Source organism: Mchenga conophoros, linkage group LG15, assembly GCF_057382185.1.
Source record: "Mchenga conophoros isolate Kocher_MC1m ecotype Shallow Benthic linkage group LG15, M_conophoros_male_GT1.1, whole genome shotgun sequence".
Taxonomy (NCBI): Eukaryota; Metazoa; Chordata; class Actinopteri; order Cichliformes; family Cichlidae; genus Mchenga; species Mchenga conophoros.
The window spans coordinates 10,821,268-10,845,141 of NC_140540.1; the positions used below are offsets into that span (position 1 = coordinate 10,821,268).

Genomic DNA, 23,874 nt, shown 5'->3' on the forward strand with positions numbered 1-23,874 from the left:
CACACACACACACACACACACCGAGATAAATAGAAAGAATACTGCAAATATATTGTTCTATTAATAATTAAAAACATAATCTAACCCTTACAAATAGGTAAAATGTGATCTTTCACTTCTTGTTTTCCAGTCTCCTTTTTAACTTGATTACATGGCTTCAGAAAATTGAGTCTCATCAATCAAGTAATAACAGAGTACAAACAGGTTTTTAGAAATATTTATTACTGAATAGCTACTTCCTGCCCCGGAAAAATCATGACAGTACCATCAAGAGTATGGGAACAGTAGAGGGGTATTACAAAAGTTGGAAGGATACAAAATGTTCTTTTTTTTCATAAATAATGCTTTGCAATTTACCTGTCACATGACAGTTCTGACAAAAGTAGAACAACCTGATCAGCTGATGGGGTTTTACTTCTTTTGTGTGTGTGCGTGACGCATTGACGCTTTTGATGTACACAGAGCACGGCAGGTATTCACAGAGGACAACATAACAGAGACGCAAACATGGCATGCAGTTATTGTAGGAAAATGCCACCAAAATGAAACGGAACAAAAAGCTGTTGAACCCCATTAAAAATAAAAGATTAACACAAGTCATCTTTTTCTGCCACACAATAAATGTTAAACTTTCTTTTTAAACACATTACCATTACTTACATACTGAGCCCCCTAAAGATCACTCAACAGAATAGTTCGCCAGGCTACATTTACCTCGCAATAACCTTTTATCTGGCTGATGAATTTAAGGTTGAGCTGTATTATACAAAAGAAACAGACTGGATCTCTGAAAACGACTGCAGACAGCTTTAAGTCACTTTAGCGGCAACCGTGCCTTCACTGCAGCAATAATGGCTGGAACATGGTTGCTTTTAATGGGAGTAAAACTTGCACTGGGTCAGGAATGTGTTGATGCTACTTCATGTTGCTGATACATAAATCAGAAGCACCACAAATATCAAAAGTACCACGCCTGCTACAGCTGGACATCCATAGCACCACAGACTGAAACACAGCAGTGGGCAAAGTCCAAGCTGGGGAGGTTACAATAACTCTCTAAAGGCGATAACTGTGGCGTGTCTTTTTGTATAGTTATGGTAACTGATTTTAATATATTCAAAAAACAAAACAAAGCCGCACAAAAAAAACTAAATTAGAAATGAATTTGACTGATAGCATTATTGCTACAAAAGTCAAATGCATCTCAAATATTTTAATATATATAGTGTGCCTATAGAGCAGATAGTAGTAGTGCAATAATATCAATATTGTGAAGTGCTATTATGACAGGCCTGGTGCAATAACATTAACTAAACATACAGCAACAGCTAATGGCAGAAGAAATGCTTCCAACCAGTTCAGAGATCTTTTTCCAATCAGTTTTAAAGAGTAACTGAACTGGACCGACGCCTGCAATCACAGGGAATGGAGGGCAGACTGCTTTTGATACTGACAGAACACAAATGAACGTATTATGGTCGTAGATCGCTTTGTTGTAATGATGCAATCATATCCTTTCATTTTCCCGCTTGTGAGGGGAAAGGAAGTTCATATCAATGTGACTATTTTATGGTTCGTTAGAAACGCATCTTTGTGATTTAAAAAAATAAATAAAAATACATGTCTGCAGTTAGGTTCAAAATTTGTGCAGACTTTCAGCTTTGATTTAAGCAGTTTTAGAGAAATTTTGCTTTAACTGTTTGGGGATTACAGCCATTTTTATACACAGTTCCTCAAATTCAGAGGATCAAAAACGACTGGACAAGTTAACAAAATTTCAGGTACGAGGATAGTTTTTAATACTTGGATGAAAATTCTTTGAGCTTTTTCCCTGGACCTGCTCTCTCAGGCCTTTACCGCAGCCACCTTCAATGGCTTCTTGATTGTAGGTCTCTGCATTGAGTTTTGTATTTAATAACTGTAAAGCATACTCTCATGGGTTGAGATCAGGTGACTGACTTGCCCATTGAAGAATATCCCATTTCCTTGCCTTGAGAAACTCTTTTTTGTTTACTTTTACAGTATGCTTTGGGTGACTATCAATTTTCACAAAGAAGTGGTGTCCAATTAAGGTTTACAGCATTTGTTAAATCCCTTAAGGCTGAAAGTCATATCTTCAATGTTTGATTTAAATTTAAATTCCACATGAAAAGAACTCCAGTCATGATCTTTAGGGGGCTTTGTACTTAACATAAACATGCTAAGATTTGCTCTACATATATTTCCTTTCAAAATATTCACATTGCATTTACATCATATTTTATTCCCTGTGTAAGGAGCAACCTTTCTTGTCTTAAAAGACAAACATGTATGCGAAAGGAGAAAGCCTTGCTTATATATCACCTTCTATCAACATTCTGAGAAATCCTCTCAATTAATTTTTCCTCAATTTACGGAAATAATTGTGCGTAAGGAAGTAAAGACGTAAACGAAATAAAGAAAACATTTCTTTGAAGCCCTTTGTATTTGGGTTAAAGACATCAAGTTCTTGTACACACCTCTTGGTGTGGGAGTGATGCTAAACGGATGCTTCAGGTGAAAAACAGCATGGAGGGTTTAAAACTTGAACAGGTCGATAAAGTGCTGCGGAGAGATGGGCATCAGGCAGCTGTCTGGATCGTTGGCTGTGCACGGGTGGCCAAAGTCCTGGAAGGAAGTCAACAGCTTAATCATTAGAACGAAGGCACACTGGGAAACCTCCGAGTTGGCGCAGTCATGATTCTAGCATTTACTTAGAGTAGAATTAAAACTGATTACAGCACAGAAGCGAGCTCTTACTCTTAGGGTGATTTAGTAATTATGTCATAAACTGTGAACATAACAGCACTGGTTATGGCAGTTTTAATTAAAAGTTCTCAGGGCCATGTGTCACTGTTTACTCGTGGTAAAAACACACGGCCTATTTAAGTGCATATAAAAGATAAAATGTGATGTGACACTTGATAGATAAGCTTGTGAAAACTAAACAGAACTTAGGAAGGATTTTACAAAAATGTGGTGAGCAAGTTCTGGATGATAGCACATGGAAGTGTCCAAATATTTATGTTGGACAAAGTGACAGCTGACATTCAGGGGGAAAAAAAAATCTATTTTAACCGGAGCAGGTTAAAGGAGAAGTCAGCGGAAACAATGTCAGAGTTTACAAAACACGATGACAGGACAGCAAAAGACAAAACTCAATACAAGGAAATGAAATCGGACCATCGGGGCAATCATCGGGGAAATGAGACAAGATGGCAATCTAAGAAATAGAAAAGCATTATGGGACATAAAGTACCTTCAATAACAAAGCCAGATGGCAATCCTTAAGGTATCAGGGACAAGGGGAACCAGGAGAAGAGGCAGGAAGGATGGGTGCCAAGCAAGGAGAAGGATGCAGAGAAAGCAGCAGGTTAAATAATTTAGGTACCCAGGAAAGGATAATAACGAGTTTGTGGCAAGTAAATAAAGAAACAAACAGAGGAAACTGAATGTATAGGAATACTTTTTAATAAAAGTGCTGCACTGTTCAGTTTCTGTATCTCTAGAAGTTCCCTGATCTTGCTATAACATGATATCTGTCTTAGTTAGTTAGTTAAAAGATCAGATTTTCTGTGCTGCTGAAAGCAAACCAGTCGGTTAATTTGCTTGACACTATAATTTTTTTTAAATTATTGTACTGTAATCGTGAACAAGGATCTGCACTACAGGCAGTGCTCTGCGGTTCTTTTTGATTCAGCAAACCTTTTTATTGCTGGCTTTAAGAATTTAGAGTAAACTGAATATTAAATAATTAGAGTTAAAAATACAAAAGCAATACCAAGGAAGGTAAACTATTCAAAATATAAAGATATGACTTTTCTTTTAACAGCAAGCAGTTAAACTTGGACTAAACCTGTTAGGTTATTTCAGAATAGCAGTCTGGTGAACTAAATTTATAATATAATAGTCATATTACTATTACATGACTACAAGTCATGTTAGATTTTATTCATTACATATGTGCCTACAGGTTTTGATTATCTTGATCCCCACCAAATCTCCCACCAAAATCAATAAATCAGTATAAGGAAACGTGCTTAGACTGTTGCTGCTGCATTGTCTCGTTTACCTTCCAGAAGAGGATGCTACAGTGTTTGCAAAAGTGCAACGTGTCGCCGTACTGCTCCTTCATGGGGTAGTGTTTCTGCAAGGTGAAATACATCAGCTTCCAGTCCACATTGTCATTCCTGGTTATGGCTAAAGTCCTGCAGAACTGCAAAAATGCAGTGGGCACGCACACACACACACACACACACACACACACACACACACACACACACACACACACACACACACACACACACACACACACACACACACACACACACACACACACAATGGATGGAAAGAAACTTTTACCAGCTATTTAAAACACTCTGGGGATAGATGCAATTAAACAGTGTGTATTTAGATATAATCAAGAACAATTCCTCATTAACATCAATCCTGAAAGAGTGCGAAAGGTCTAAGATAGTGTGCTTGGGTGTGTGTGTGTGTGTGTGTGTGTGTGTAAGAGCTAGAGGATAAGCTCATTTGCGAGCTGTGAATAAATTGTGCCAACTCTGCCCTCTAGTGGTTAACATGGGCTCTACTTCTAGTTCTGAAGCAATCCAGTTTTACAACACTCGACTATATATGTATGACTAAAAGTAATAAAACCTTAGATTCAAGCTCAAATGATTAAGTGTAATACTCACCGGTCTGTCCGAAAAGTGAAAGAGGCAGAGTTTCTTCCACAGTGTGTTGTTCTCACTTAGGATGTGCAATGTTGGTGTGGCCTGTCCCAAGTTAATGATGTCACAGGCATCAGAGAACTTATAGAGGATCTTGTTTTGCATGTGCAGGGGCAAATCACTGAATGACATGCCAGTGCACATTTGCTGAGGAAACAAGAATCACCAAAAATAAATAGTGGACTAACAACACTTCTGTATTTCACATTTCTCCCACATTAAATTCAGCTTGTAAATTGGACCAGCTTGTCAATAAGTCATAATTCATAAGCAGGTACAAATGGAGCTACATGTATAGCACTGTAAATAAAAAGGCAGATTTTTAGCCTACTTCTCATTTTAAACAGCACTCTTATGACAAGTCAGCGCAGACAAGTTCTGCGGTCCACCTACTCTGCGATTTCAATAAAAATACCTTGGGGATCTGGAGGTTGTTCAGCTCCTGCTGCCATTTAACAATGGTTTCCAGACGGCACAACCAGATGTTGACGTTTCCCACGAGGACACACCTGCCATGGATGGTCAGACTGTGCAGGGTGGAGCTCAGGTCTTGTAGAAGCTCTTTGACGAGGCGTGGGTTATAGTGGTCCTCCAGAACTGGAATAAAAACACAAGCAAAAGAGAAACATGAAGGAAAACACCAGGGCTATTGAGGAATTTTTTTTTAAGGATCATAACACATTTTTTGTTGTTGTGCGGGCTCCTGCCGTAAACCACCCCATATACATAACAAAAAGACAAATGGAAAACTAATATTTCTTTTTACAAAAAAGCTTCAAGTTTGCAAAAGAACTAAAATGTGTTTACCAGAAATATACACACCACTGAAGGATGAAAAAAAAAAATACAGTCCTGGTCTGTCCTTTGTAACCCTGTAATGATGGAGCATGCTAGCCCTATTGGTTTTGCGGTTAAACATGAGACTGCAACGACTGAACAGCAGGATGAGAGAAAGCATGTTCTGATCGCTCAAAGGCTTCACATTCACACACGCACACACACAAAAAAATCTATAAACATAAAAACTACTTTTCCCAACACAAAACGCCCTGAAAAAAACTAAATTAGAGTTTGAAAGCCGCTGACACCAAAAGTAATAATGAAAATAAAGAGTCTGTATGTGCAATTTATCCCTCAGACACCCCATGTCAGGTCTTCTCACCCTTTCGTACAATCTTCTCCAAGATATTGAAATAGTTTTTCTGGGCAGCTCCACTCAAAGACGTCAGCTGCGATCTGGCTATTAGCTGAAAAAGCTGTGGGTGACAGAAAAAAAAAGGAGGAGCTTAAGATGCGCTATATAAGTCATACAATTAAAAGGTTTCTTTAACATCATGTACGAGCATCAATGCTCACTTTTGCAACGTAATTAAATCTTCTCAAGTCCTGAATAGCGCTGGAAAAGTCTAGCCGGTTGAGAGCTTCGCCGAGTGTGCAGTATCCATGTCGCTGTAGGTACACATCAGAAAAAACATGTGCACACAAGCTCTGTTAATTAAAGAACTGACTAATGTGTATTTTCCATTAAAAGACAATCGCTCCTTTGTGTGAAACGCCTCAGTACTCACTTCTTTTGTGCTCCCTTTCTGAATGTAGATCCATTTATCTGTGAAAACAACTAAAAAAAAATGCAAAAACAAACATTTTAATGAAAGCTTTCTTACAGTTGTGCATCATTGAATTTTACATATTTTAATGACAAGAGAGGGACAAGATATTTCACCTGAAACTTAATGACTTTTTAAAAATGTATTTATTTGCAAAAGTTTGAGTCAACATTGAACATTATAACATTTCCAAAGTCTGAAATTGTTTAAGGGTTTCTGTATGGATTACATTACAAGTCTTACTGATACAGTAGGATAATGATATAATACAATCAATTTGTGCTCTCTAGAAGAACTGATAGTTATGAAAGTTTCAAGATCATTTAAGGGCAAATTATTATTAAAAGTATAAAAAGTTACTTCACTTCAGATTTTCTATGTAAATCTTAGCTATAAAATGCAGAAGTACTTAGGTAAGCTAGACAACCTCAAAAGGTGCTTATTAATATTATAATGGATGCACTGCATCTGGAGACGGAGGACACTACAAATTGATAAAAAAGACAACATTTGCAGCACAACCTTAATCCAAATCCCTGAGAGTTTTATTTCTGTCTCACTGACTTTTGCACTTTTGTACTTTTGTTGTTAATCTTCATGCCACAAAAAGTTCCCCGAGCCAAAACAGTGATTATATGCAGCTGAAACTCACACTGGGATTTAGTGTTATTGTTGTAGAAGTCCTTTTTCCTCTTTGTGGTGGAGAGCTCACACACATCTCCAACAAACAGATTTTCATTGTTGCCATTGCAGAGCCTGTTTGGACAGAGGAAACATGTGCGTAATGCATTAATAACACTTCCACGCAAGTCTGAAAACACCATGTAATTACAAACCACCGAACCACTGTGGCGTCGCCCTGAAGCAAATCAGTGACTTTTTACTGATAGCCTGTGTGTCACAGTTGCACGGCAAGATGGCTCATAGCCAAGTTAGGTGATGTAGTGTTACTGAACTTATAGGGAAAACCAGTGTGAGAAATAAATAATTAAAGATCAGAGGAAAAAAAGAAACTGAAGGAAACCTGTTGTATTACTGCTACACTGATATGCAGGCCAAGGTCAAACATGTCGGACAGAGGTCTCAGAACATTAAGCGTGCTGTATCTAATCTTTGTTGTTTCTTGCCTCAGGGCTGTGTTATTTTTGATAACACAGAACTTAGCATTTTCGTTGTTGACCTCAACTTCACATTGCTGTCGGAGAACACTCAAAAAGGCCGAGCTCCAACAGAAATACGAATTAAAACATGTCACATTCAAGTCAACATAGCGAATACAGATGTTCCCAGGGTTTGTGAAGACGTTTCTTACCATTTTTACTGCATAAAAAGGCTAAAAATTCAGATTACAGTCCTGTGTTGTGCGAGAGACTTGTTGCTTACTTTGTGCCTGTTCTCTACTCTTTCAATCTACTGCCACAAAATTAAACCACCAATTAGGTAAATTATTACTATGTCTTTACTAAATTCAGGTCAAAATATTAACTAATACTCACAAAACAAATTACTTGTTGAGTACAAACAAATTAAAACAACTATCTACAAATAAATCTATGTGAAAAAACAATAAAAAACAAAAAACAAGCTGCAAAACTTCAATCATGAATAAGAGTGTGATTATGGAGTTCTGGTTCGCTGATTTTCTAATGAGCGTTGTGAGACAGATCAAATTACTGAACTAAGCTGGTATCTGATACACTGCATTAATAATCCATTGGTTAAATTAAGCGGCAACACTGCCAGCTAAGAGAGAATTCTTGGTAAGCTAACCCCTCCCTGGGTGTCATAGGGTGAGACGTGGGTTCTTTATCGGCCATGTCACCAGCCTGTCATGACTGACAAGACAGACATGCTTATATTTAAATCTAAAGCCAATTCAAAATCACTGGTTAACCTAACATGCATCTACACAGGTACAAGGAGAACTTGCAAACTATACACAGAAAGGTAGCATCTACCGAGTCCGCTCAGGCTCGGGATTAGAACCCAGAACCTTCTTTCTATGAGGCAATAGTACATTGTACCATGGTGCACCCATAGCCCTTGAGTAAGTCAGAGTCCTGTCAGTGGGGGTTTCCAACTCAGGGTCATCATATGGGTCATGTAGTCTTTAAATAGTTCCCAACAGTGCTCAGCGAGCAGTTGGAAAGTCTGCTGATAACACACAGACTTGTTTTTTAATCTCATACCTTTTAAAAATGTGTTTCCAACTTCTGTGCTGCTATATCTCTATGATGTGACTAGCATCATGCTAACCTTTGGAACTAGTGGATGCTTTTTTCCTTTTTTTTTTTTTACCCGATTGCTTTCTAGAGGTTGAAGAACTTGTATATTTGGTGCATTGACAAAAATGTCCAGTGCGGTTGGTCCCATGCGGCTTCATTTGATATGTTTTGTGACTTTTTCCTCTCTTTTTCCTGCTCTTAAGCACTGGATTTTCTTCTTTTGCAAAACAAGTTGGTTTGGACCAATCCTGTCTACCCCAATGTAGAATAAGATCTTGCGAGTGGGGCCTCGCAGAAGCACAAAGATAGCGGGGGTGGACTAGTGAAGACGGAGGGGTCAGGACAGGGACAACTTTGCATATTCATTGATCTGTCCATGCTAACAATCAAAAAAATAAAATAAAATCAGGAAAAGAGGTAGAGTTACATTTAATACATGTTAAGGCACGAAGGGAATTTTTTCATGGAAAACATCTTCGAGGAGAGCTCCAAATAAGACCCTAGGGCAAATGGATGGTATTTATACAGTCCTTTCTTTTGAACTTATCAAAACACTAACAGTGCAAGCCACATTTCACCATTCACACGTATATTCACACCATTAAGTCCATTATTCTGTGGACTTTATTGATCAAATAAACCAGTGGACGTACTGGGTATGCAGTCTCCTGGTCAAGGACACTTCAACGTGTAAAACAGTCAAACCAGGGATCAAACCACCAGGCTTCTGATTAATGAACAATCTAATCAACTCCTGAGCCACAGCTGTTCTACATTACACTGGTTATCAATTCTAATATACTTCCAGAAGCATATTTAAGTTGGTCTTATGGAATAAGAGACCAACTTAAATTTTCTCCAGCATAAGTAAAGACATGGCTTTGCTTGTCTGACTACAGAGTCAGCTGATCAGAGTGAATGAGCTCCACAGTAATCCCTTGTCTCTATCCATTTATCCAGTTGCACAGGCATAAACACAAACACACTTGCAAGCGCAGTAATCTGTCAAAGTGAATTATAAAAAGGTGGAATTCAATAGGGTGACTTTCTTACACAGGCTGCACATGGAATAACCGTCTCCAAGGAACCAATAAAAACATCACAAAGGAACAACTTATTCAAAAGGATTTGTGGACATTTTAAAATCCTCAAATAAAAGATAAACAGGGCCCTGAAGGGAACACGTAGTTCCAAAGGAAATTAACCGAATACAAAATATAGTATGAAGACTTTTAGATGATGTTCTAGTCTCTTAGTAGACAAACACATTTGATTAAGTTCAATCAATTTACACGATTACTTGTAAGAGAAATGAGCATTAAACTGAGGTTCAAACACTCAACTGACACTCGACAGCATGAAGATCAGTGACCAGTTTGTTTTAGATTTACACACGCACTGTGATCTGAAGTACTTCTGTAACACTGTGTACCATTCTAGTACACACCCAGTGTATTGTCTCCTTTCTTTCTGGCCTACATGTGGTCGCCTGGCAAACGTACCTCGGTTGCCATGAGGTCACTGGCTTTGTGGAGGGAGACTGCATCTGAAGAGCAGCCAATTTGCCTAAATGATGTAATTAGTTATTGTCTGATGACAGGCTAAAGACTGCTGACGAGTCACTGTGGTACCGAGAAGTACTGTTAGTTAGACAGAAAATTCCCCTGGCCTGAAGGGGACGTCACCAACTGCTACTGAGATGCCATCAATTCCACCCTGTCAGTACCAGCGTGACACGAACCAAACCCTGCGTGTGTGTTTACGTTTTATGAGGCTTGCTCATGAACTATTGTCCACCATATCAACAGTCTCTGGTCCTCACAATGATCAGAGATGTCACCAGTTGACTTGAGAAGATCACTTTTCAGTAAACTCTAATGAAAATGCAACAAAATAAACAACAAATTTCTAAACAACAGAGGGAGGGAGTCAGATAAATTCAAGATGTAGAAGGACGTGCCAACATATAAATGCCTAGTCATATACAATGAGGCAATTAATAATCCTCCATCCAGTAAAACTCCAAAACACAAGCAGAACAAGAAGCTGGAGCAGAAAAAAATACATACAAAAAGAAATGAATGAATACAGAAAATCCCCTCTTGTCTCCTCATTTTTACAACTGCTCACTGCCAGTTGGCACATGTCAAAACAATACAAGTTTCCTGTGGAGAACAACATGAGCTCTGCTGTGGGAGGCCACATGAGCTGCAGACAGGGGCAGTGTGTAATATAAACCAGAAAGACGAAAAGCAGAAGATGTTTTTTTGGTTTAGCTGATCTCAACAAGCTGTTGCCATTAAAGTCTTTAATCCACTAAGCCCCATTATTTGAACACACAACAGCCAGCGTGTTTGAAATTGGAGGTTATCATTATGCACTGTTATCATAAAAGCCAAGGCTTGTAAAATAGTTATGATGTCAATTCTGAGAGGGAACCTAAGGTGTAACCTGTAGTTTTCCGTGATTAGGCTCAGTCATGGCAACTTATGCTTCAAACCTAACCTGCTCACAAGCACATTAACTTCAACTCATTTTGTTACAATCTAACAGCATGCACGATGAACGTGTGTGAAAAAGAAGTGTCATATGCACAGAGGTTTAGGATTAGCTGTATATACTGCACACAGGTCACATTCAGAAGTTGTTTGTATGATATTACTATGTAGTCAGAAAGAAAAAAAGTTGAACTGTGTGATGTAAATCACCTCATAAAAGCCTAGATGTTATGGCACCAATTCTAAGCGATTTAATGGTTCGTGAGCACTTCTGGTCTTATTCTTGTAATTTCACCAAAAAAAATCCACTGCGTCCTGGTGGTTTGAGACGGACCATGTAATTGGAAACATTAAGCTTTTGTTTTATATTCCTATCATTTAATTTCCTGTCAACTCTCCCCTGTTTTCTGTTTAATAATGGAAAAAAAAAATGTTTACTTGAAAACCTTCTGAGAATGCTCTGCGGATGCTGGACAGTGTCTGACAGTCATGTCAACATTTAGAGAGAGACTTGGCAGTCGATCAGTTGTAGTCAGTCCATCTTTATACTAAGAGTTGCAGCGACATTAAGATTTAAGGCACTATTGGAAACATTGGTTTAGTAAGAAACACCAAGCCAAAACACCCTAATAAAGTTTAACATGCTTAAGTGAAAAAGTTATGACCCTGTAATACTTTATGCCCTGAGAGAAGCACGACTATACTTGCTGTGATTAAAACCTTGAAAACTTGCCAAAAAAATCGAAAACAAAAAACTTTGACACTTTAAAATAAATAAACAAACAAAAACACACATGCTTAGACTATTCTAAAACTTCACCACATTCATAAGACGGCAACCTGAGACAGAACTACTTGTAGAGGTAGCATAAATAAATCTGATCAAAGACCTTCATACATACACACATAACAATTTGGTTATTTCATTAGGAATTTAGTAGGATTTCAAAACCCCGATTGAGGGCTCTGTGAGAAAATGGAGTAACACTTCCCAGTATTAAATTGAGCAAATCAAATTCCAAGTTTTCCCAAACGGTAACAGCCTTCTCTACCTGAGGTTGGCTGTGAACTCTCTGTCATTATTACCACATGGTTGTTTCATTATTCCAGACCTAAACTGACCTTCTGCTGGAATTTTGTGTCTTTAAAGAGGTTTTTTTTTAGCTAGAATTGTTAACCACAGAGCAAAGCAACTGAACTCTGAACTCATAGTAGTGGAACTTTTTCACACGAGTCACATCCAAGCCTTTACCCGAAGTCTCCACACTGTGTTCAGACTCAGAGATGATTAAGGAAAAGGTGAAATTACGCTGAAAGCTCAAGTAGGCCTACTTTCTTTTAACACGGAAAACTGGAAGAATCACAAGAATAATCAATAAAGAATGTGACTTATACGCAGAACCAGATGAAAATCGAATCTAATCAATATTTGCTCCACTCTCACAGCGAGCGGTTTGTGTGTTTTGTCACTTGCTGTGCAAGTAGTCTGCAGCATTGAGAAACCTTGATGAGATATCACATTCAGATTTGTCACAATTAAATAATTGGTCATAATTAGGAGACTCTTTTTCACATAAACACAACTACAAACACTCTTTGCTCTTACAGAACTACAGGATTCACTGCCAAATCAATGTCATTGAAAACTATGTTAAAATATGTCGACTCAATTCTTTTTTCTGTAACAACACTCTTTGGCAAAACCAAGCTGAAATTATGGGAATGTACAGTATAATCACCTCATAAAAGGTCAAAAGTTTACATACAGTCATCGTGAGAACCAATGTCATTGCTGATGGTGGCTGTGGCTCAGAAGGAAAAGCAGGTACCCTACAAAATTGAAAGGTTCAATCCCTGCTCCAGTTTGCATCCAAGATACTGAACCTGAGTTGCTCCCGATGTGCTCATCAGAGTCTGGATGGGTGTGAATGTTGGACAGAAAAAGCTTTGAGCATCACTGTTGCCTCAAAGCAAAAACAGAGGAAGCTGGGCCAGATAGCAAAATCATCTGCATGAGATGGGACACTGAACCAAATATTAGTGGGCGCATATGTATACTTTTGACCCTGTGCAACTTAAAACTCCTCATAAATTCAATTTGTGTGAAAGTCCTGCTGTTTTTAAAGTCATTAAAGATGTATGCTGTACAATCATTCCACCCCTGAAAAAGAACAGTTCAAAGAAATCATTAAAAAACCCAAATTACCACAACATTCATCCCCATAATGAGTGTATGTAAACCTCTGAGCACAACTGTATGTGCTATGGCCCTCATAATAAGTGGTTGAATGATTAGTGAATTGTTGCCTTATGTACCCTTTAACCCTGGGCTATTAGGTATCTCTATAACAGACTTGTGTAAACAGGTCATTTTACACCAGTTCCCCTTTAGCTTCAGTATTATCCTGAAGGAGAGTCAACTTACAGTTAGGGATTAACACATATCATAGCTTAGAAAATTCTTCAGTAACAGCAAACAGCAACCCATGACATTAGATCCATTAAGCCAGGTATTACATGTAATTAGCCTACTGTTGTGGTTACATTTTTTTATTTTACACATATAAAAGAAGCCTGAAAGAGTTTGTAGGTCTTACAAAGTTTAAAAATGTGAAAAATATCCAGAGAAATGTTGTTCAGCGGATATCTGTCCACTCATGTATCCTTATTAAATCATTCACCACTGCTCCTTTTAGTTTTTTCCCCTTTTCTATTTTCTAAGAAATCTGTGATTCTGTAATCCAATTTAGAGTATCCACTGAAGGCCTAGATTGGCCTCTAAAGGCACAGTTGGATTATACAATAAAAGCAACCTGTTTTGATTACTATACTTTTAATATATAAAATTTTACAGCACTCCAAAATGTCGTCAGCAAACTAAAAATGGTCAAAGTACAATGTACATACAAGCTACTACAAACATATTGCCATATAAGGCAATGAATATAAGCCAATAAACTATGATCTACTTTTACTCAAAACTGATTAAACTCCTTGTTTTTTTAAAGGAAGATGACCAGCAATTTCGTTTTTTTTTTCATTCCATTTTAGGCTGTATCAATATTTTGAGCAGCAAAACTTTAGATATACTACTGTTATGCATTCTCTTTTGCACGCCCTTATGAGGGTCTCAGGGAGGTTGAAGCCTATCCTAGAGGTGGGGTACACCCAGGACAGGTCACCAATGTGATACAGAGCTAAAGTGCACTTTAATTGGGTGAATTTTTGACTACTTAAATATGTAGAGCTCAGACAGAGATGATACTAAACCAAAGAAGTTTGATTAAAGGTAGATAAAGGTGAAGGCAACTTACTCTTTCAAATCAATCTCTCCGTTGTTGTCCTCCAAAACATCTCCGAACAAGATGATCCTCTTCCAGCCATCTTCCGTCTTTGTCCAGCTCCACCCCGGCGATCTCCAATCCTTACCCAAGAAAGGCATCTTGTCTGGCAGGTGTGAGACTGTGAGCAGAGAGGGCCGCTGCTACTTCACACCTGGAGGTTTAACCAGCTTTTGTTAGAAAATGATTTTTTTATTCTTGATGCCACCATGCAAAGAAGAGAGAAATTTTGAAATCTAATTTGTCCTTGTTAAATACAGCATGCTACAATAAATTTCACAAACAGTTTTAAGCATTTAACCGGTTATATTCACATTATGTTCACATTAGGTTCTACTGAAAAAAACAACAACTTTTAAATGAAAAGGTGAACAAGTTATAAATATCACCAATTTAATGGCAGTTCAAAAACACTGAGATGATTTTTTTTAAAGCTTACAAATTGAAACTGACTGTTTTTAAACAAATCCCACCACACATAGATTCTTATATTTTATGCCAGCATTGGTTAAAAAAGGTGAAAATAAAAAGTATTATTATGGTTTCTCTTAGTGTTCATAGAGACACTGTAGCCTGCAGCTACCTTTCAACTGCATATCACATAAAGCAGAGGGCCATCAGCCATTCTCAATTACCCTGTTACAGCGCGTTTACAGATTTAACACTCGTATGTAAAGGGCCAGACTAAGCCACAGCGTTTTAATATACTTAAATAACATACCTTGCAATATCTGTGACGCAATTATATATTTTTCTACCTTCAGAATTTGGACAATGACAGCGTTAGCGGGCGCTGTTAAAGTCGTTTTAGCTATCAAACACGAAGCTGTCAGTCGACCCAAAACAAATAATGACGACAAGAAGAAAATAATGAATCTCCGCTACGCTGGTATAAGACTGTGAATTTCTGAAAAACGGCCAAACAAACCGTTAAAGAGAAGCAGCTCTTCTGTTGTGTCTCTGCTTCCGTCTCTAGCCTTCCCCTCCTGCGGAGCTGGAAATATTGACGGAAGTAAGCGCGAGAATTCGTCAATTCACGCCCCCTACTGCTCTCTGATTGGTCAAAAGGTCTGTATTTATCTTGTTGCTACCCAGATTCGGGAGGCCGATTGGATAATCACTCCTGTCACTCAACAGCTTTTTTTTAATCCCATTTGTTTTGTTGGGGGCTTTCTTCGACACGTGACAGCGGACTGCACACATGTACTTGTGTTTTGATTTTGAGATGGGGGATGGTAACTGGTCTGCTGGAGCTTTGAGTGACTGACTGATGCTGAAAAATGTTGTGAAACGCTTTAAAGACTTAACTTGAATAAATAACTATTTTCTCACCCCACCCACTGTTTTTTCACATCAGTTGTATGGTTTAAGTTTAAGCCGTATATTTTATGACACGTTATCTAGGTCACAGTTTTATTACTCTGGGACCTTCCTGCTTTGATGTGCATGGCGTAAAGCTGCAAACTGGATGTGAAAAGATAAGTTTACTTTTGATTGTTTCAAATGACGTTATTCTCTTCAGTTTAAGTCGCAAGTCGTTCAGAGCAAGGTCAATTGAATACTGTGCCTGTATATGCAAATTTAAAAAAATGCAGCTATTTCGGATGTCCAAAAACGACACCCCGTTTGAACATGTTTCTTTCAAAGTTTTGTACGTATTCAGCAGCCCTGACTCATTGTACACCGGCTCTCAAAAATTTTATTGTTATTGTCACGTCACCTGTTTGAGCTTAAAAATACAGTCTAATGTCCTATATGGTTTGCAGTGGGAGTTCTTTGTGGTTAAAATATGAATTTAATAGGTATTCATTTATGTATTTTGTGTGTGTAATTTAGTGTCATCTAGTGGTAAAGGTTGGAGAATGCAACCAACTGAACAACCCCTTCGTACCCAATGTTGCAGGACCTATTTGGCCATCACGTCAATGTAAAATCATGTAGCAGTGCTAGTGGCAGGAGTGAAAGCACCCACCCATTCACCCAGCTCTACCCTCTCCTTGAAAAAAATCAATGAATATTCACAATATTCATTGTGAATATTAACCATAAGGGTTAAAAGGCAGTAAAGTACAATGTGAAAGTGAGCTGATGTCATCAAATATTCTACTGTCTCACTGTGAGCTGGATGTTCCATGCTCAGAAGTCCTGACTTCTGAGTGTACTTGCAAAGTAGGAACTAGAAGCATGCAAGTTCAAACTCTGTGTACTTGTATTGAGCAGTGTTCACTGAAAGAACTGACTTCAGACCAAAGCAATGATTTTGATTAAATCAGTGTTAGACATAGTTCTTGATTTTGATCAGTGAGATTTACATGGAAAATAAATTCATAGACAGCAGCACAGGAACTATGAAATAATTAATTAATTAAATATTGGAATAATTAAATATGTCTTAAAATGAAATCAATTATCATTTTATTTAATTTATGATAAAGCAATAACAATGAGTGACATGAGAGTACTGACTAAGAATTTTATATTACTAGTAAAACAGGTACTGACAATTTGGTCTTGTTGTTGGATACTGTGTCCCATAAGCTGGATACAATAAGCTCAAACATTATCCAGAATCTATATATACCCACTCATATCTGCTGGCATTGTTGCTACTTATATACATCCTCTTTATTACATTTACCTGTTAATCAGTCACATTGGAAAAACTGGTCTGAGTATTTCAGAAACTGCTGATCTACTGGAATTTTCTCACAGAAATATCTCTAGGGTTTACAAAGATTGGTTTGAAAAGAAAAACTATCTAGTGAGAGTTTCCTGGGTGTAAATACTTTATTTATATTAGAGGTCAGAGGAAGAACTTGTCTTAAATGTTGGTATGACATGAACTGAAGGCTTACTGTGGAGCTTGATTAGCTCAAGACTATGAGATTATTAATCTCAGGGTTGTGGGTTAGACCCAATGTGTTGAACCCCACACATTTGTTTGCCCAAACAAATCTCTTCTGATTGTTGCTTTCCCTTAGTAGAGGTTTCTTAGCACCTATTTGACCATAAAGGCCTGATTTGCACAGTCTCCTTTGAACAGCTGATGTAGGGATGTGTGTGCTACTGGAACTCTGTATGGCATTTATCTGAGCTCTGATCTGAGCCAATTGAGTCTAACAACAGATTAAATGCCGTGTTGAGGCTGTCATTTTTGTATTTCCGTAAGGCAAAATAAATCGATTTGTTGAATAATTATTAACTCATGAAGTAACAGAGACCTAATGTTCAACAATCCACATTTCACTGTTTTAGTCTTTGGTGCTGTTGATGATACTGTATTGTTCTTTCTTTGTGTTTTTTTATGTTTCAGTTGTTTTTTGCCGGTTTTTAGTTTGTTTGTTTTTTTGTCTGCTTGGGAGCTGACACAGACCTTGAGGGGATGGGGTTTTGGGGGGATAATGGGAGGAGAGAAGCTGCAGTGAGGCGTGTAAGACTGCAACTCTGTTTCCTGGTCCCAACTCTGGATCGTCACGTTTTGGGGGGCTTAATATATTTGGCCAGATTCTTAGAAATGAGAGCTTCTCCATCCAAAGTGGAATGGATGGCGTCTCTCTTAACAAGCCCAGGTTTCCTTCAGAAAGTTTCTTAATTATCTTTAAAGCCCACATTGTTTATGTATCTACAATGTAGAAAGTAGCAAAAATAAAAACAAAACATTGAATGAGAAGGTGTGTCCAAACTTTAGACTGGTAGTGTCAGTGATGTTCCATCAGGACAAGCAAAGCAAGTAGCGTGCCTTGTCAAATCTAAAAATAAACGTGAATTATAACATAGCAAAGTGAAGTGATCCCTCATCATAAAGCTCCTCCTGTCAGTTAATCTGTCCTTTACATTACTGCTATTTTGTGACTGCAGTTGGCTATTGTCGCTGAAAGCTGTGCTTATTTTATCTCACAGAAAAATGTAGCTGTTTCCATCTCTGAAGGCGTGTCTGTCTCCTATTAACAATAACTGGAGCTAGGAGGCCAGCAGTTTGTTTCAGGTGATTTGTGCATGTCCTTTTTGGATAAACCACTGGTCTTTCATGGTAAGCTGAGGGGAGCTTTCATTGCTCTGAGATCAGTAATATGCTTCGTATGGAAACACAACTAGTTGTCTTACTGGCCACCTTGGAGAACATTTGTGATGTAGAAAAGATGGGCAACGAACAAATGATTTTTTTTTCATAGATATGCGGTCCTCACAGGACAGCCACGACAAATGTGTGATTTATAGAATTTGATGCTGAAAATTAAACAGAAATACAGTGTTTAAAATGTGATCAACCTTAAACATATGGAGCAGTGATAAAAAATAATATTTAACACTGATTAGTGACATTTTTCTGCAGAATAGTTTTAGTTTTGATACTTTATACACAATTTTTCAATAATACAGTTTTATGTAAAGTAAGGTTTTTTTTATTGCTTTTTGGTTTGAAAAGTTCCTCCACCACTTGTCATTGTCAGTTAACAATACAAAAAAGTGGGGGGAATATGGTAGATATTTATTTAACTAAGTTATTAGAAATATTTTACATCTCTTCAGCCAGGAAGGAGTGTAGAAACGTGAAGATGTGCAGATGGACAGCACAAATGGCATGTTTTAATCTGATCCAGTTTATCTTGTTAAATTGGTGTTTTTGAAGAAGGTGTGTTTGTTTGTGTGTGTAGTGGGTGTGAGGGGTGACGATTGTCTCTGCTTGCCTTTCTGTAAAAGTCACGGCATGCCACTGATGAATGTGTGTTTGTATATAAAGCAGTTGGAGGGCTCAAGTACAGTGGAAAAACAGAATATAAGAAACAGTTAATAGACACCTAGAGTACCTTTGGCATGTGGTGGAGGAGGAGATTCTCATAATTGATCTTCAGCTGAAAAATCAGCAGCAATGTAATGTAATGATATGATAATAATAATGATATCACATCACCAAGAAGAATTAAGGCAGCCCTGAAGGTAACCCAGTGTTAGCAATGTGTAACTGATGAAGTGGCAGTGTATAGGTAATTGATAATTCTCATAACAACTAATAAAAGAGTAAGTAGTTTAACATCAATCCATCCGTCCATCCATTCCCTTCCGCTTATCATGGTCGCAGGGGAGTAATTCAAAGACAATATATTCACCCTGGGTTAAAACTTTTAAACTTTAGCAAACATTTCCATTCCACCCACTGTGAGTATACTCATGCAACATTTTACTTGTAAAAACAGTTTTATTTGTGTTTTATGTTTTCAGTAGCAGTAAAACTGGGCAAAAGGTGGTAAAGATATACAAATTATCTAGGAGTACAAAAATTGTAAGTTTTACATATAAAAAACAAAATTAAATGCAAACTTGTAGCAATAGTGAGTTCACATTCACAATCAATAATCACATATTGATGACTATCATTATCAACAGGTAACCTCTACTTTTGGCAACCAACAAGTGGAGGCTTGTACTAAACAGTCAGTCAGGCATTTGGAGAAGTGAAAGGTGTGTCTGCACCAGCTAACTACTTTGTGCCCACTCACATGAACTTATAACGTATATTGTTTGTTTCTTTCTCTGTAAGAAGACAATGAGTGAAACTGAATAGGTGGCAATACGTTTAACATACTGCGTCAAGCACAGTCTTTCCATTGCTTTCCCCCAGCTCATGTTCAGCCACTGAGCTTCAAAGAATAAAAAAAAACTTGGCTAAAAGACAAAAAGAGAGAGAAAGCAATGAAGAGACAAAGCAGACGGAGCTTGGGAGAGAGATACAACAACAACGGGTCACTGGACATAAGCCGATCAGATTATTAAGCACATTCCCCTAACAGATCTAAGGGAAAGTTTGCGAGGAAAATAACCACTTCCTCAAATGTTTTTTCATACATCTGTTAAATATAAGCAGATCTTCCATACGTAAATTTTTTTGTATCAGTTGCTGTGGTTTGCATTTGAGTGTCTGTGGGGTGGCAGATATTACACTTGTTGTGGTGACCTAAATTTATTTACACACATACATGCAAATTTTTTTTTGTATGTGGACAAGGGAACAAATCCTCATGATCTAAATCATTCAAATTTATATATTAAAGCTATCTTTTAACATTAGGATAAGTTATGGTCAGAGTTTGGCAGGCAGTAGTTATGGGTAAACTCAGTAAGTCTCCAGGTTGTGTGTGGGTGTGTGTGTCTTCATGTGTGTTGGTGTGATGGAATGTATACCTTTCACCCCGAGAGAAATGGGAGTGCACATTATTGGATTATAAACTTAAAAGGCAGGTTGTACAAATTCTGATTTAGGGATGCTTTCATGTTTGAGGTGGCCTAAAGGTATTCGCAGAGGAGCAGAATTTATGAGCATCAGTGTGAGACTCCTTTTAATGTTCCTGGGAAGAATCAAAAGGCCATGAGCTGTGAGCCTTTTATCTTAAAATAATAGTACCACTCTTTACAAATAGTACATTTTATAAGTGATCGTATAAAATAATTGCATGTTAATGAATAATAAATAAACACACAAATGTTTTGTAGATGAATTATGTAACATTGATGACAACTCATCAAAAAGCTACAGCTAGAATTGCTGCAGCATTGTTAGACGTTGAGTTATCATTAGCAGGAAGTATGTCATGTTGACAAATTTTGTACATTTTCAAAAGCTTTAAATTATAGTCGCATAAAAATACAGTATAGCTTTTATAAACAATGTAAGTCTATATGACTGTGGGCCATTTACTTTAAAAAGGCTCACAACCAAAATCACTGAACTTAAAAGTATTTTATTTTTATGAAAAAAGAAAATAATCCCAAACTAGTTCATACTAGTATGTTTTTGCTTCATATCACAGCACTTCACTGAATTCTTTTGAATTACTGCTTGCCTTCTTGTATGCATGTTTGACCATATTTAATACAGAAATGTTTTTTTATAGAGTCTGAATAGAACGCAAAAGTATTATATTAAATAAGCCAGTAATCCTAAAAATGTTGAAGCTGAATAATGTAAATACTTTTTGTTTTTGTATCGCTTTTATGACATTGTATTTTATCTGTTTCCAGTGTAACTGAGATCATAGATGGTCCTGTGCAAGTAAAAAAAAATTAGAAAAAAATAAGAAATCACCCAGTCATCATTTGCTCTCAGAAAAGTCATCAGTAAAGGACACACACACACACACACACACACACACACACACACACACACACACACACACACACACACACACACACACACACATGCAGCATACACAATACATATCCTAAGATTTAGGTACAGTTGGAAAAGTAGGGTATCATTCAGTGTTTTCTAAGGCCAAAAACAAGAAACTACTTCCATCTTTGTCCTCAAAATATAACTTTTATGTAACATCACTTGGTAAAAAGAAAAAGCGCAATCAGTGAAGATCTCGTAACTTTTTTCCAGTGTCACTAGCATTTTTACAGCTGTACAGCCACTTGATAATCCGTGCGTTGCGCTCAATAACTGAGGTCTCTTGACGTATCTTCTCGTGCAGCTTTTCCTCCATGAGCGCATCGCTGTCACTACTGTTCCTGGAAAAGCCATCATCTGACGTGGAAACACTGACACTCCGAACCATTATTGCAATTTCATCTGAGCGAGCCGAGAAGTTGTCCTTCCCCAAAGACTCAATGACCTCACCGTCCAGCCCGCAGTACTTGAAAAAAACATCAAAGTCTGCAAAGTTTTTGGAATACCTGGAGCTGATATCAGAGTGAGAACGACTGACTCCTTTGCCAGACCTCCTTTCAACCTCAGGAACTGTCAGGAGACCACTAGATGCATTTACAACTCCAGCCTTAGGTTTTGTACCAGAGTCACTGTTCTTGATTCTGCACTCTTCTGTCACTCCATTGCTCTCCGGTTTAGAGATAACTACATGTGGATTCCATTCCTTTGCTGTTTCCTTAGGCGTGGTGATTTTTCCCCCGTTGCCCTGAGACTCACATTCCTTATCTGTCCCCTCGGATAATGGGGCATTTTTATTCACAGGGTTGAGCAACAACTTACGGGTTATATGGTGTTTCCGTTCATTTGCTGGCCCTCTCAATAACTCACATTTCTGTCTGTAAATTAGAAGAGAGTCTGGTCGTTTTTTGGCGCTGGAGCGATGTGCCTGCACTGGTGAAGAGATTTGCACAGTGAGTGTATTCCCTGTCAAGTGACTCCCTGTAGGAAGATTCCCATCCCGGTGTGAGCTTCGGTTAGAGGACCCAGTGCTACTCACAGAGGCCGATCCAAGGCTAATCACTGGCTCCTGAGTTGAGTTAACCACCTGTTGGCTTTTGACGTATTTTGGTTTACTTGCGGCGAGCCTCTCCACGGCACTCATGCGTCCTTTTGTCTCACTCTCTAAATCCATTTGTTTACGAAGGTATTCAGGACCTTTCCCCAGGATTTTTGTGGTATCATTAGTTGTCTCCATTGTGGTTTTGACGGGCACTGAAGTCTCGTTGTAGATTTTCAGTGTACAGTTTCCCCAGAGCTACAGGTAAAGGATTCCATTCAAGCCCGATCTTTGCCTGAGCACGTATTGTGACGGGGGACCTTACCTTGTCTGTTTAAACACACACCACATTACCCCACCCATCCTGCGCAAGGGTAGTTTTAGCCAGACACAAGCCTGTTCAAAGTACACCTGATACCATCGCAAGTGAGAACGATGAAAGGTGACACTTCTGCAGAGTGTGTTTCCCAGTCCTTCAGGTGAAAATGTGGATCTTTAGCCTTGTTGCACAAGACAGGATGTTTCATACTGTCAACATTCAGGAAAACTGGCTTCTGAATCATTAACAGTTTATAGTTTTTAATGACTTTAAATCTGAGTCATCATATGGGCTTGGTGCTCATTATAGTGAAAAAGTTGTGCAATAAGTGTTTACCCTCAACTAGTCATCCTTAAATTCTGGAGAATGTGTATGAAATATAACAGTTGGATTGTTGGAGGTAGGTATGAAACAGTGATGCTTTTTTAAAGCATGGTGGCACTAATCCATAAACATAAAAAAATAGTTTGTTGAATGTAAGTTTCAATTTAGAACTTTTTATACTTCGGGGGAAAAAAACTCCATTTCTCCACTGTGTTCAGTGTGGTGACTGTGACTGTGCAATTTGACGAGTGTTGACAAAAAAGAAATTGTGAACAAACTGGTTTCTTTCCTCAGGCTTGAAAAGTGTCTGTTTGCATACGAAGAAATGAACTTTAACACAAAATTCAGGTCTATTTGAAACAGAAGTTGATGTTCTTGCTCTCTCTGCAAGTTTGAGGGCTGTGGTGAAACCAGATGCTGTCTACATATCTGAGAAGATGACCTTGCGTGGGAGATCACCTAAATATAAATGAGGTATTTGAATGACTGATTGATTCCCAAAGTTGATAAAATTATAAACATCCTGTCTCAGAGTGGTGATAAAAACTAGTTCGTGCATTTATTACTTGTAGATTGGACTATTTTGATTCTTTATTATGTGA

The 23,874-nt window shown here is 38.0% G+C and overlaps 2 protein-coding genes across 4 annotated transcripts; both read right to left on the reverse strand.

The window, feature by feature from the left end:
• Nucleotides 1-203: 203 nt before the first annotated feature.
• Nucleotides 204-15,482, reverse strand: fbxo25 (F-box protein 25). 3 transcript variants are annotated; one of them, XM_085247117.1, is made up of 11 exons: nt 15,354-15,482; nt 14,399-14,579; nt 7,014-7,117; nt 6,323-6,372; nt 6,111-6,203; nt 5,917-6,010; nt 5,170-5,351; nt 4,719-4,901; nt 4,091-4,234; nt 3,278-3,304; nt 204-2,646 (listed from the first exon to the last, which is right to left on the reverse strand). In XM_085247117.1, the coding sequence occupies exons 2-11, from the start codon at nt 14,524-14,526 to the stop codon at nt 2,557-2,559; spliced, it is 1,095 nt and encodes a 364-aa protein (XP_085103243.1). In that variant the 5' UTR covers nt 14,527-14,579; nt 15,354-15,482; the 3' UTR covers nt 204-2,556. The 3 variants fall into 3 exon arrangements, with proteins under 3 accessions (XP_085103243.1, XP_085103244.1, XP_085103245.1); XM_085247118.1 differs by lacking the exon at nt 15,354-15,482 and adding an exon at nt 15,147-15,341; XM_085247119.1 differs by lacking the exon at nt 3,278-3,304.
• Nucleotides 15,483-19,622: 4,140 nt separating this feature from the next.
• fam110c (family with sequence similarity 110 member C) lies at nt 19,623-23,112 on the reverse strand. Its single transcript, XM_085247900.1, has one exon. The coding sequence runs from the start codon at nt 22,825-22,827 to the stop codon at nt 21,778-21,780; it is 1,050 nt and encodes a 349-aa protein (XP_085104026.1). The 5' UTR covers nt 22,828-23,112; the 3' UTR covers nt 19,623-21,777.
• Between the last annotated feature and the right edge of the window lie 762 nt (nt 23,113-23,874).

Coding starts and splice junctions, on each gene's coding strand:
- fbxo25 (XM_085247117.1), bottom strand. CDS start 14,526: ATGCCTTTCTTGGGTAAGGATTGGAGATCGCCGGGGTGGAGCTGGACA. Junction 6,373..7,013: donor CAATAACACTAAATCCCAGT/GTGAGTTTCAGC, acceptor ATTTTTTTTTAG/TTGTTTTCACAGATAAATGG. Junction 5,352..5,916: donor GGAGAAGATTGTACGAAAGG/GTGAGAAGACCT, acceptor TTTTTATTCCAG/TTCTGGAGGACCACTATAAC.
- fam110c (XM_085247900.1), bottom strand. CDS start 22,827: ATGGAGACAACTAATGATACCACAAAAATCCTGGGGAAAGGTCCTGAA.